This window comes from Bos grunniens, chromosome 18 (assembly GCF_055505025.1).
Source record: "Bos grunniens cultivar Pamir isolate PY7600 chromosome 18, Bosgru_T2T1.0, whole genome shotgun sequence".
In the NCBI taxonomy this organism is placed as follows: domain Eukaryota; kingdom Metazoa; phylum Chordata; class Mammalia; order Artiodactyla; family Bovidae; genus Bos; species Bos grunniens.
The window spans coordinates 56,012,994-56,025,875 of record NC_141182.1 but is presented as its reverse complement, the minus strand read 5'-3'; the positions used below and the strand labels follow the sequence as shown (position 1 = coordinate 56,025,875).

At 44.8% G+C, this 12,882-nt stretch overlaps 1 protein-coding gene across 10 annotated transcripts in view; it reads right to left on the bottom strand.

The window, feature by feature from the left end:
• Positions 1–10,890: 10,890 nt before the first annotated feature.
• Positions 10,891–12,882, bottom strand: part of TRPM4 (transient receptor potential cation channel subfamily M member 4) — a 42,928-nt gene continuing 40,936 nt past the window's right edge. For 8 of the 10 annotated variants that reach the window (XR_015146258.1, XM_086353531.1, XM_086353530.1 and 5 more), the window contains 5 exons: positions 12,385–12,578; positions 11,970–12,102; positions 11,687–11,759; positions 11,489–11,594; positions 10,891–11,247 (listed from right to left, as the gene is read on the bottom strand). Coding sequence is in view for 8 of the 10 variants with exons in the window: in XM_086353531.1 (XP_086209657.1) it covers positions 11,243–11,247; positions 11,489–11,594; positions 11,687–11,759; positions 11,970–12,102; positions 12,385–12,578 (511 nt within the window). In the remaining 2 variants the exon portion in view is untranslated. Of the gene's footprint in view, positions 11,248–11,488; positions 11,595–11,686; positions 11,760–11,969; positions 12,103–12,317; positions 12,579–12,882 lie in introns of all 10 variants that reach the window. The other 2 variants (XR_015146257.1, XM_086353528.1) reach the window with 1 other exon arrangement.

Below are 12,882 nucleotides of genomic sequence, written 5' to 3'. Positions count from 1 at the left end.
AGTAGAGTCTGTTTTTGTCTTCCTTCAAGACCCATCCATCCTTAGTTAACTGTGATTGGGTGGTGGGGAGTGCTATAGAAGCAGTGGAGGTCATTACTAAAAAACCATTTCTTCCAAAGATCTACAAATGGCTAAAAAGCACATAAAAAGAAATTCAGTGTCATTAGTCATTATGGAAATACAAATCAAACTCTCCGTGACATGTCACACAGGATGTATGAAGTCGCTTCAGTCGTCTCCGACTCCGTGCAACCCCACAGACTGTAGCCTGATCGCCGCATAATGTCAGGGGATTCTCCCATCCAGGACTGTAGCAGGTCCTCTTCATGGCAGGCTACAGAAACCGTGTAGAAGCCCTGAATAGGAAAGGGAAATCACAGTTTTAATGGGCTGGCTTAATGGCTATGCAGGTACTTCTATGAGATTCTCCAGGCAAGAATACTTGAGTGGGTTGCCATGTCCTCCTCCAGGGGATCTTCCCAATCCAGGGATCAAACCAGTGTCTCTTATGTCTGATGTACATTGGCAGGGGGGGTTTTACCACTAGCACCACCTGGGAAGCCCACCCACCAGGAGACCGAAACCAAAAAAAAAAAGAAAGAAAGAAAATAACTAGTGTTGGTGTGGATTTGAAGAATTTGGAACCTCATACACTGCTGGTGGAAATGTGAAATGGAGCAGCCACTGTGAAAATCAATTTGGCAGGCTTTCAAAAACTTTAATGTAGAATTGCCAGCAGTTCCACTCCTAGTTATATGCCTCCCCCAAAACACAGAAAACAAGTGTTCAAACAAAAAGTTGTACCTGAACATTCATAGCAGCATTAGTTCCAATATCTAAAAAATACAAACAACCCAAATGTTCAGTGGATTGATGGATTTTTTGAAGTTAGATCAGCCCTGGGATTTCTTTGGAAGGAATGATGCTAAAGCTGAAATTCCAATACTTTGGCCACCTCATGGGAAGAGTTGACTCATTGGAAAAGATTCTGATGCTGGGAGGGATTGAAGGGGACGACAGAGGATGAGATGGCTGGATGGCATCACTGACTCCATGGACGTGAGTCTGAGTGAACTCCGGGAGTTGGTGATGGACAGGGAGTCCTGGCGTGCTGCAATTCATGAGGTCTCAAAGAGTTGGACACGACTGAGCAACTGAACTGATCCATACTATGGATATTATTCAGCTGTGGAAAGGATGAAGTTATACTACAGCATCGATGAACCAGTGTGGTTAGTGAAAGAAGTCAGGCAAAGAAAACCACATATTCTGTTTATATGAAATATACAGAATAGGGAAATCCATAGAGATAAGAGCAGATTGCTGGTTGCCAAGGGGCTGGAGACAGAGGAGAATAAGTGAGTTCTTACTGGACGCAAGGTTACTTCGTAGGGTGATGAAAACATGGAACTCAACAGCGGTAATGATTGTACAATGTTGTGAATGGTCTAAATGCCACTGATTTATACACTTAAAAAGGGTTAAAATAGTAAATCTTACATTATATGTATTTTACCACACACACACAAAAAATGAAAATTGGAAAGAATAAAATAAAATTGCCTCTACTTACAGGCAACATGACATAGAAAATTCTAAACAATCTGAAAAAATAATACTAGAACTAGTAAAGTGAGTTCAGCAAGGTCATAGAATACAAGGTCAATATACAAAAAATAGCAGTATTTCTGTATACTGACAATAAACAATTAGAAATTCTAAAAAAAATAATATCAAATACAACATCATTTTGTATAGGAATACATCTAACAAAATATGTGCAAGATTTGTATGCTGAAAACCACAGACATTCATGACAGAACCAAAGACCTAACCAAGATATATGCAATATTCATTGATGAGAAGATACAATACAATTAAGATGTCAATCACTTTGAATTGACCTGTTGATTCAACACAAATCCAAACAAAATCCCAACAGGTTGTTTAGAGAAATCGACAACCAGATTCCAAAGTTTATATTAAAAAAAAAAACAAAGCAATTAGGATAACTAAAACAATTTTGGAAAGGCAAAGCAAAGCTGGAGGACTCACACTACCCAATTTCAAGATTTATTGTAGTGTAAAGCTACAGTAATCGAAACAGTATGGCATTGGTGAAAAGATTGACATAGATGTACTGAACAGAATAGAGAGCTCAGAAATAGACCCACACAGGGACTTCTGTGGTGGTCCAGTGGTTAAGACTCCACACTTCCACTGCAGGGGGCATGGGTTAAAAGATTGGTGTTGGGGGGTGGCGGGGGGTGGGGGTGGGACTAGGATCCCACATGCCTCGTGGTGTGGCCAAAAAAAGAAAAAAGAAATAGACCTCTATCCATCATCTACCGCCAACTGATCTTCAACAAAGGTGCCAGGATAATAGCGAAAAGAAGTCTTTTTAACCAATGATGCCGAACAATTAAGTTACCCGTGTGCGAAAACACACAACCTCGACTATATGTATGTATAAAACCTATGTATTCAACCTATGTATAAAAATGAACTCAAAAGAGATTGCAGGGACTTCCCTGGTGGTCCGATGGTTAGTACTCTGTGCTTTCACTAACAAGGGCACGAGTCCAGGAACTGAGACCCCACAAGCGACACTGCACGGCCAAAAAACAAAACCAAAACAGATTGCAGACCTAAATGTAGAGCCTAAAACTATAAAATTCAAAGAGAAATCTCTGTGACTTGGGTTAGTCAAAGATCTCTCAGGACAGAAAGGCATCAGCTGTAAAAGAAAATGCTGATAAAATTTAATTGCTAATTTAACAATTCTGCTCTCCAAAAGACACTATTAAGAAAATGAGAAAGTAAGCTTTTGAGGGAAAACATTTGCAAAGTACATATCTGATATAGGTGTATCTAAAATACATTAAATTTTATGATTTATTGATAAGAAAACAACTTATTTTTTAAATGAGTGAAAGATTTGAACTGGCACTTCACCAAAAAAGCTATACAGATGGCAATAAGCACATGTGAAGATGCTCAACATCATTAATCATTTGGGAAAGGCAAATTAAAGCCACAATGAGACACCATTACAAACCTATTAGAATGGCTAATTTAAAAAATACTGATAACAGCAAGTACTAGTAAGAATGCAGAGAAACTGAAATTCTCTCATACATTGTTGGTGGAAATGCAAAAGGTACAACCACTTAGGAAAAGAGTTGAGTCACTTCAGATACAGTTATACAGGGGGAATTTCCTGGCAGCCCAGTGGTTAAGACTCAGAGCTTTCACTGCTGGGGTCCAGGTTCAATCCCTGGTCAGGAAACTAAGATGCCACTTATTATACAATCCAGACCCCCTCTATCTTAGGTATTCATCCAAAAGAGAAAAACATCTCTGATACTCAGTTTTTCTCTAGTTCAGTCTAGGTTTGCATATCAGCCCCTTGGTTTAAGTCTTTGCTCCACAGCAGCTACCAAATCCATTCCAGTTTTTGGCTGCAGCTCTGCACAGCCTTCACAGCTGTCTTCTCTAGCTCAGCTTGTCCCTTTAACATAGCAGGTCCTCAGCCTTCAGTCACCAAGCTCGTGCATTCATGAGTCCTCACTGCACCCTGCCCCCTCCTTTTCTCTGATGACCAGCAGTCTCTTATCTGGAGTTTTCTTTCCGTATAAAATAAACCTCTTGTTGAAATGACCTGCTTGTTTAGGATTTTAGTGGCTTGCATATTCTATGGATGGCAACTCTCCCTTCCCCATATCTGAGACTGGAGCAGATATAATTTTTTTGTTTGTTTTTATTATTTATTTATTTGGGTTTCCCAGGTGGTGCTAGTGGTAAAGAATTCATCTGCCAATTCAGGAGATGTGAGAAATCGAACCCAGGGTTTGATCCCTGGGTCAGGAAGATCTCCTGGAATAGGAAATTCCACTTTTCCTGCTTGGAAAATCCCACAGACTGAGGAGCCTGGCGGGCCCTTGGGCAGGTCATTTGCAGTCCACGGTATTGCAAAGAATCAGACACGACTGAGCACATATTTATTTATTTAGGCTGAGCCTGGTCTCAGTTGCAGCAGGCAGAATCTTCAGTCTTTGTTGTGACATGCGGGATCTTTAGTTGAGGCACGTGGGACCTAGTTCTCCAACCAGGGGTTGAACCCAAGCCCCTGCACTGGGCGCTCGGAGTCTTAACCACTGGACCACCAGGGAAGTCCCCGGAGCAGATATCTCAGGGATGTGGTTCTCTTGCATCATAGGCTAGTGGATGATGCAGCTGTCCCATGCACTCAGCAGCCCCTCCAGAGGACCCTAGACTAGCAGATCATGGCTATGCTGCTCAATCTTGGTTGATGGACACCCAGTCACTTACTGGCCTTGCTGGTGACCTACCATCACTAAGAGGGATATCTTTCACCTTCATAATGGTCCAGGTAAAGTCTTTGTGGCTTCCAAAAACAGCACCAAGACAAGTGCTTTGTGGTCACCAGTGGTCATGCAAAGGGGTCAGGATACCCACCACACTAAGGCTGTGCAATGGAGAAGTAAAATGGGTGCTTTGTGGGAAAATATACAAGTAGGAAAGATTCAAATATAAATTTATAGTATTTTATAATTCCTCAAGGACACCTAGCCTCCTCTTCAATTCCAGGACATTCGGTTTCCAAAATTGATTTATGTGTGGAAATGACGTGGAGGTTATATCTCTCCATCTGATGACTCATGCTCAGATTTCTACCTGCCAGACCTGGAGTTTTCCTGTCATACAAATATTTCAACAGAAATAAATCGGGGTCTTCCAGTATATGCAAAAGTAGGAAATTAAGAACTACCAGGAGTAACAGGCAAATTTGGCCTTGGAATACAAAAAGCAGGTCAAAGGCTAACAGTTTTGCCAAGAGAATGCACTGGTCATAGCAAACACCCTCTTCCAACAACACAAGAGAAGACTCTACACGTGGGTATCACCAGATGGTCAATCAACCAAAATCAGATTGATTATATTCTTTGCAGCCAAAGATGGAGAAACTCTATACAGTCAACAAAAACAAGACCGGGAGCTGACTGGCTCAGATCATGAACTCCTTATTGCCAAATTCAGACTTAAATTGAAGAAACTAGGGAAAACCACTAGACCATTCAGGTATGACCTAAATCAAATCCCTTATGATTATATGGTGGAAGTGACAAATAGATTCAAGGGATTAAATCTGATAGAGTGCCTGAAGAACTATGGATGAAGGTTCATGACATTGTACAGGAGACAAGGATCAAGATCATCCCCGAGAAAAAGAAATGCAAAAAGGCAAAATGGTTGTCTGAGGAGGTCTTTCAAATAGCTGAGAAAAGAGAAGTGAAAAGCAAAGGAGAAAAGGAAAGATATACCCATTTGAATGCAGAATTCCAAAGAATAGCAAGGGGAGATAAGAAAGCCTGCCTTAGTGATCAATGCAAAGAAATAGAAGAAAACAATAAAATGGGAAAGACTAGAGATCTCTTCAAGAAAATTAGAGATACAAAGGGAACATTTCATGCAAAAATGGGCACAAGAAAGGACAGAAATGGTATGGACCTAACAGAAGCAGAAGAGATTAAGAAGAGGGGGCAAGAATACATAGAAGAACTGTACAAAAAAGATCTTAATGACCCAGATAACCACGATGGTGTGATCACTGAACTAGAGCCAGACATCTTGGAGTGCGAAGTCAAGTGGGCCTTAGGAAGCATCACTACGAACAAAGCTAATGGAGGTGATGGAATTCCAGTTGAGCTATCTCAAATCTTAAAAGATGATGCTGTGAAAGTGTTGCACTCAATATGCCAGCAAATCTGGAAAACTCAGCAGTGGCCACAAGACTAGAAAGATCAGTTTTCATTCAAATCCCAAAAAAGGCAATGCCAAAGAATGTTCAAACTACCGCAAAATTGCACTCATCTCACATGCTAGCAAAGTAATGCTCAAAATTCTCCAAGCTAGGCTTCAACAGTACGTGAACTGTGAACTTCCAGATGTTCAAGCTGGATTTAGAAGAGGCAGAGGAACCAGAAATCAAATTGCCAACAACCACAGGATCGTCGAAAAAGCAAGAGAGTTCCAGAAAAACATCTATTTCTGCTTTATTGACTATGCCAAAGCCTTTGACTGTGTGGATCACAACAAATTGTGGAAAATTCTTGAAGAGATGGGAATACCAGACCACCTGACCTGCCTCCTGAGAAAACTGTATGCAGGTCAAGAAGCAACAGTTAGAACCGGACATGGAACAACAGACTGGTTCCAAACCGGGAAAGGAGTACGTCAAGGGTGTATATTGTCACTCTGCTTATTCAACTTATATGCAGAGTTCAGTTCAGTTCAGTTCAGTCGCTCAGTCGTGTCCAACTCTTTGCGACCCCATGAATCGCAGCACGCCAGGCCTCCCTGTCCATCACCAACTCCCGGAGTTCACTCAAACTCACGTCCATCAAGTCAGGGATGCCATCCAGCCATCTCATCCTCTGTCCCCTTTTCCTCCTGCCCCCAGTCCCTCCCAGCATCAGAGTCTTTTCCAATGAGTCAACTCTTCGCATGAGGTAGCCAAAGTATATGCAGAGTACAACATGAGAAATGCTGGGCTGGATGAAGCACAAGCTGCAATCAAGATTGCCGGGAGAAATATAACCTCAGATATGCAGATGACACCACTCTTATGGCAGAAAATGAAGATGAACTAAAGAGCCTCTTGATGAAGGTGAAAAAGGAGCATGAAAAAGCTGGCTTAAAACTCAACATTCAGAAAAAGAAGATCATGGCATCTGGTCCCATCACTTCACACAGCAAATAGATGGGGAAACAATGGAAACAGTGAGACTTTATTTTTGGGGGCTCCAAAATCACTGTAGATGGTGACTACAGCCATGACATGAAAAAACGCTTGCTCCTTGGAAGAAAAGCCATGACCAACCTAGACAGCATATTAAAAAGCAGAAACATTACTTTGCTGACAAAAGTCTGTATAGTCAAAGCTATGGTTTTTCCAGTAGTCATGTATGGTTGTGTAAAGAAGACTGAACGCCGAAGAACTGATGCTTTTGAGCTGTGGTGTTGGAGAAGACTCTTGAGAGTCCCTTAGACTACAAGAAGATCAAACCAGTCAATCCTAAAGGAAATCAGTCCTGAATATTCATTGGAAGGACTGATGCTGAAACTCCAATACTTTGGCCACCTGATGTGAAGAACTGACTCATTGGAAAAGACCCTGATGCTGGGAAAGATTGAAGGTGGGAGGAGAAGGGGACGACAGAGGATGAGATGGTTGGATGGTGTCACCACCTTGATGGATGTGAGTTTGAGTAAACTCCGGGAATTGGTGATGGACACAGAAGCCTGGCGTGGTGCAGTCCATGGGGTGGCAGGGAGTCAGACGTGACTGAGCGACTAAACTGGGAAAAGAAATAGAAGTCTCAGAAAACTGGGAAAGAAATAGAAGCACAGAGTTAGTACAGAAATAGTAAACTGCAGGAAGCAGATATCACCCCATGGAGATGTCTCTCCATTGAGAGACAAAGGGAAGAGAATAGAATTAGCAGAACCTAAACTTTTGGAGAAGTGCTTCTGGGAGCTGAAACCCACTCTAGAAAAGGGGGCTGCCTGGATGGAGTGGGTGTGACTGAGGGCATACATGGAACTTGTCACAGGAGTGCTGGAGGGAAGATGAAAACTGCAATCAGAGAAAGCAATGCTATGAGGCTGTCCTCAGGAACCAGAAGCAAATAGGAAGCAGCCCGTTCCCTTCTTCCTCCTCCAGTTGCCATTCTCCTTCTGCTGTTGTTCAGTCACTCAGTCATGTTCGACCCTTTGCGACCCATGGACCGCGGCATGCCAGGCTTCCCTGTCCTTCACCACCTCCCAGAGCTTGCTCAAACTCATGTCCATTGGGTCAGTGATACCATCCAACCATCTAGTTCCCGGTTGTCCCCTTCTCCTCCTGCCTTCCTTCTTTCCCAGCATCAGGGTCTTTTCTAAAGAGTTAGCTCTTTGTATCATATGGCCAGAGTTGGAGTTTCAGCTTCAGCATCAGTCCTTCCAATAAATATTCAGGACTGATTTCCTTTAGGATTGATTGGTTGGACCTCCTTGCAGTCCAAGGGACTCTCAAGAGTCTTCTCCAACACCACAGTTCAAAAGCATCAGTTCTTCGGCGTTCAGTCTTCTTTATGGTCCAACTCTCACATCCATACATGACTACTGGAAAAACCATAGCTTTAACTATACAGATCTTTGTTGGCAAAGTAATGTTTCTGCTTTTTAATATGCTATCTAGGTTGGTCATGGCTTTTCTTCCAAGGAGCAAGTGTTTTTTCATACATGGCTGTAGTCACCATCTACAGTGATTTTGGAGCCCCCAAAAATAAAGTCTCACTGTTTCCATTGTTTCCCCATCTATTTGTTGTGTGAAGTGATGGGACCAGATGCCATGATCTTCTTTTTCTGAATGTTGAGCTTTAAGCCAACTTTTTCACTCTCTACTTTCACTTTCATCAAGAGGCTTTTTAGTTCCTCTTCACTTTCTGCCATAAGGGTGGTGTCATCTGCATATCTGAGGTTATTGATATTTCTCCCAGCAATCTTGATTCCAGCTTGTGCTTCTTCCAGCCCAGCATTTCTCATGATGTACTCTGCATATAAGTTGAATAAGCAGAGTGACAATATACACCCTTGACGTACTCCTTTCCCGGTTTGGAACCAGCCTGTGGTTCCATGTCCGGTTCTAACTGTCGCTTCTTGACCTGCATACAGTTTTCTCAGGAGGCAGGTCAGGTGGTCTGGTATTCCCATTTCTTCAGGAATTTTCCACAATTTGTTGTGATCCACACAGTCAAAGGCTTTGGCTTAGTCAATAAAGCAAAAGTAGATGTTTTTCTGGAACTCTCTTGCTTTTTCGATGATCCTGTGGTTGTTGGCAATTTGATTTCTGGTTCCTCTGCCTCTTCTAAATCCAGCTTTAACATCTAGTTCATGGTTCACATATTGCTGAAGCCTGACTTAGAGAATTTTGAGTGCAATTGTGCAGTAGCTTGAACATTCTTTAGCATTGCCTTTCTTTGATCTTTCCAGTCCTGTGGCCACTGCTGAGTTTTCCAAATTTGCTGGCATATTTAGTGCAGCACTTTCACAGCATCATCTTTTAGGATTTGAAATAGCTCAGCTGAAATTCTATTACCTCCACTAGCTTTGTTCATAGTGATGCTTCCTAAAGCCCACTTGACTTTGCACTCCAAGATGTCTGGCTCTAGTCCAGTGGTCACACCATCATGGTTATCTGGGTCATTAAGATCTTTTTTGCACAGTTCTGTGTATTCTTGCCCCCTCTTCTTAATCTCTTCTGCTTCTGTTAGGTCCATACCATTTCTGTCCTTTATTGTGCCTATCTTTGCATGAAATGTTCCCTTGGTATCTCCAGTTTTCTTAAAGAGATCCCTAGCCTTTCCCATTCTATTGTTTTCCTCTATTTCTTTGCATTATTCACTTAGGAAGGCTTTCTTATCTCTCCTTGCTATTCTTTGGAACTCTGCACTGAAATGGGTGTATCTTTCCTTTTCTCCTTTGCCTTTCACTTCTCCCTCTAGCGCCCCCTTTGTGCTGTGTGCTGAGTTGCTTCAAATCGGCCTTTCTAGACTCACTTCTGTCATCCTGGGGCCCTGCAAGGAGCTTCCCAGGTAGCTCAGCTGGGAAAGAACTGGCCTGCAATGCAAGAGACCCTGGTTCTATTCCTGGAGAAGGGATAGGCTACCCACTTCAGTGTTTTCAGTATTCTTGGGCTTTCCCGGTGGCTCAGACAGTAAAGAATCCCCCAGCAATGCAGGAGACCTGGGTCGCAAAGAGTCCGACATGACCGAGTGCATAAGCACATTACAGCAAGTGCTCTTTACAGCCCTATGGACTGTAACCCACCTTCTCCAGGCAATAATACTGGAGTGGGTTGCCATTCCCTTCTCTAGGGGACCATTTTCTAGCTCTATGACTTTGTGTGAGTCACATAATTTTCATTGTGCCTCAGTTTTCCAATCCGCAAAATGGAGACATCAGCACTTACCTGATATGGTTTTCATGAGAATTCCTTGATTTAGCACCCGTGAAGCACTTAAACACAATGCCAGGCACACAGCACTCTTATTAGCTGTTGTTGTTGCCACCATCGTCATTACTGATGATATTACTACTTGGGTTACTAAGAATTGACTCGGTCATCTTCCAGAGATAGCTGGCTGCCACAAAACACTTGGCAATATTTCAAAGCTACTCTGCACCCAAAGTGGCAGACAGTTGGAATTCCTCCAATTTAGAAAAAGGATGTTTTGGTTTTCATTTTTGGATGTGTTGTTGGTGGCTTTCTTGCTATTTTACTAATAATTGCTGTCAGTTCAGCCTTGTCATTACCAGTTTAGTTTGTTACGGGTTGTTTAGTTAAATGGCATGTATAATGATGCATATTTGCCTCAATCCCAGGCGTGTGTGGCCTGCAATTTTCCACTAATTAGACTTTTTAAAGACACATATGCAGTTATCTACTCAAATTTGCATCATCTGTTCCCCTATTGCCAAAGCAGATGTACACAGTGCCCACCCACCCCTCCTCCAGGAAATAATTTGCTTTTTATCTCCAAGTTCTTTTTGCACTGGTAGGCAGGAATGGGTGTTGGAGGGTACAGATGGATGGGGTTCTTGTCCCACTGAAGTGAGAGTCATCAAGCAGTGCAGACAAGAGGTGCTGGGCCTGAGTCAGACAGGAGTAGTGGGGCTGAGAGGAAGAAACAGCCCCGGTGAGACCTGAAATGCAGTAGTAGCAAATGGACCAAGGACCCCAAACACACCCCCCGCTTCAGCTGCGATCCCAAAAGGATCTAGCCACCCACCAATTCCCCAAAGAATCCAGCATTCAGACCCTACTCCTCTCAAATGGCTTTATTTCCCCAGTGTGGGGAGCTGTGATTGGACTCTGGTCCCTGTGCCACAAGGACCCGGTAGCCTTCTCCAGTCCAGCGGGCTGTGATACAGCCCTCAGAGAGGGAACGCCTGGGCTCCAGAGGCTCATCCTCCCAGAGTAGGGCTGGTTCTGGGAGGAGCCAGGCCTGCCGTGGTTTGCATGAGTGACCCTGACAGCATCCAAGGTGGTAGTCCACGGGCATCCGGTTCACCTCAAAGACAAGGCCGCCAGGTGCAGGAGTCAAGGACATGCTAGGCCTTACTCTGGGAGCAAAGCTCCCTCTGGCAGCTACTCCTTGACGTCCACCAGCAGGGCTCAGTCTGGGGGAAGAGAGGAGAGAAAAGAAGCGATGGGCATAGAGAGGAGGGCAGAAAAAATAAGAGACTGACAAAAAGAAAGATGCACAAAAAGCCCAAAAGAGACCAAGAATGAACCAGGGGCAAAGGAAGGCCAGTGAAAGAGAGAAACACTGAGATATGGGAAGAGACCCAGAAAGCAAGGACACAGACGTAGGTGGTGACAGACGCCAGACATACACACAAGTAGACGGTAAACACTGACCTTTGGGCCCAGGTGGGATTGGGGGGGGTGGTCCCCCTGGGGGAAGCAATGCAGAACGGCTCAGGGCCTCAGCTACCCAGCCCAGGACGCGGGTACAGTGCTGGACCTGGGGAGCAGCGGAAGACATCAGGGCACCCGGCTGGAGTCTGCTGCCCCTCACCCTAGCCGTCCTCCTCCAGCCTGGCCCGGAGCCCTCACCTCCAGTTCCAGCCCTTTCAGACGCTGCTCGTACTCGCGGATCTGTGTCAGCTGCTTCAGTGCTGTGTCCACCCTGGGGATCCAGGGTTTTAGGTGGGTGCCAGCAGCCTACCAGCCCCGCCCACCTTGAAAGACCCGCCCCCCGCAGCTCTGCTTTCCTCCCTAGCGTTCCAGGACGCTGCCCTGGTAGGCCTCGCCTCTAGCCTGGGCTTTTGTAGGAAGTAAATCACGAGATCGATCCGGGAGGACAGAAGCCCCGCCCAGAGCCAGGCCCCGCCCTCACTTCTGCGACGTGCGCTTCAGACGTTCAGAGTTGCTCTCCCGTTTGTCCCGAGCACGCGCCAGCAAGAAATTCTCCTTTTGCACTGACTCCCACGTCAACAGCCTCCGCTCCGCTTCCTTCGAGAGGTGGACCCCTGGACAGTGGGGCCAGAATAGAGTCAAAGGGACTGCCCATCCTCGGGCCACGCCCGCTCCTAGACCCAGCTTCCCCACCCAAAACCTCGAGCTTCAGTGATCTCCCAGACTGCACCTCCTCAGCGTTTTTGGTCTTCCACTAATACCCCACGCCCAGCCCCTTGACAGACTAAGCCCTGCCCACGAGTGCTCCTAAGCGTCCTCCTGTATATACATGCTCTTGTTTCTCTCCAGGTTCCGCCCCCTGAGTTTTTCTCTTTTGGGCCAAGCCGGGCTCTCACGAAAATGCTCGACGTCTGGGGATGGTGGCAAGCGCGCCCGGCGCCTGCGAAATCGATGGATGAGGGAGCGCACGTGCGATATGAAAATGAGAGGCGGGGCCAGTGCGGGCCGAGAGTGAAATTCCCGGATGAGGCTGTAGCGCTGCGCCTTCCAGTAGAGGTCGCTGTTGCCCTGCACTTTGCCGAAGGTATGGCTGTAGGGACCAGAGATCAAGAGTCACTAGAGGTAGAGGCGCCCCTTGGAAAAGCAGATCAAGATTACCTGTCAGGCAATATCTGTTTGAAACCCAAGGCAGAAGGCAGATGTCAGGATTAATAAAGTCAGAGGCATTTGGTAGCTGGGTTAGGAGGCTCCAGAGTCGGATGTTAGAGATTAAGTTGGGAAAGCTAACACGAATTAGGTAGATTTGAGTCAGGTTCACAAGTCAGCCTGGACACAAGTAACTAAAATAAAAAATGAAAATGGGGACATTACTATCAACATTATAGAATCCTCCT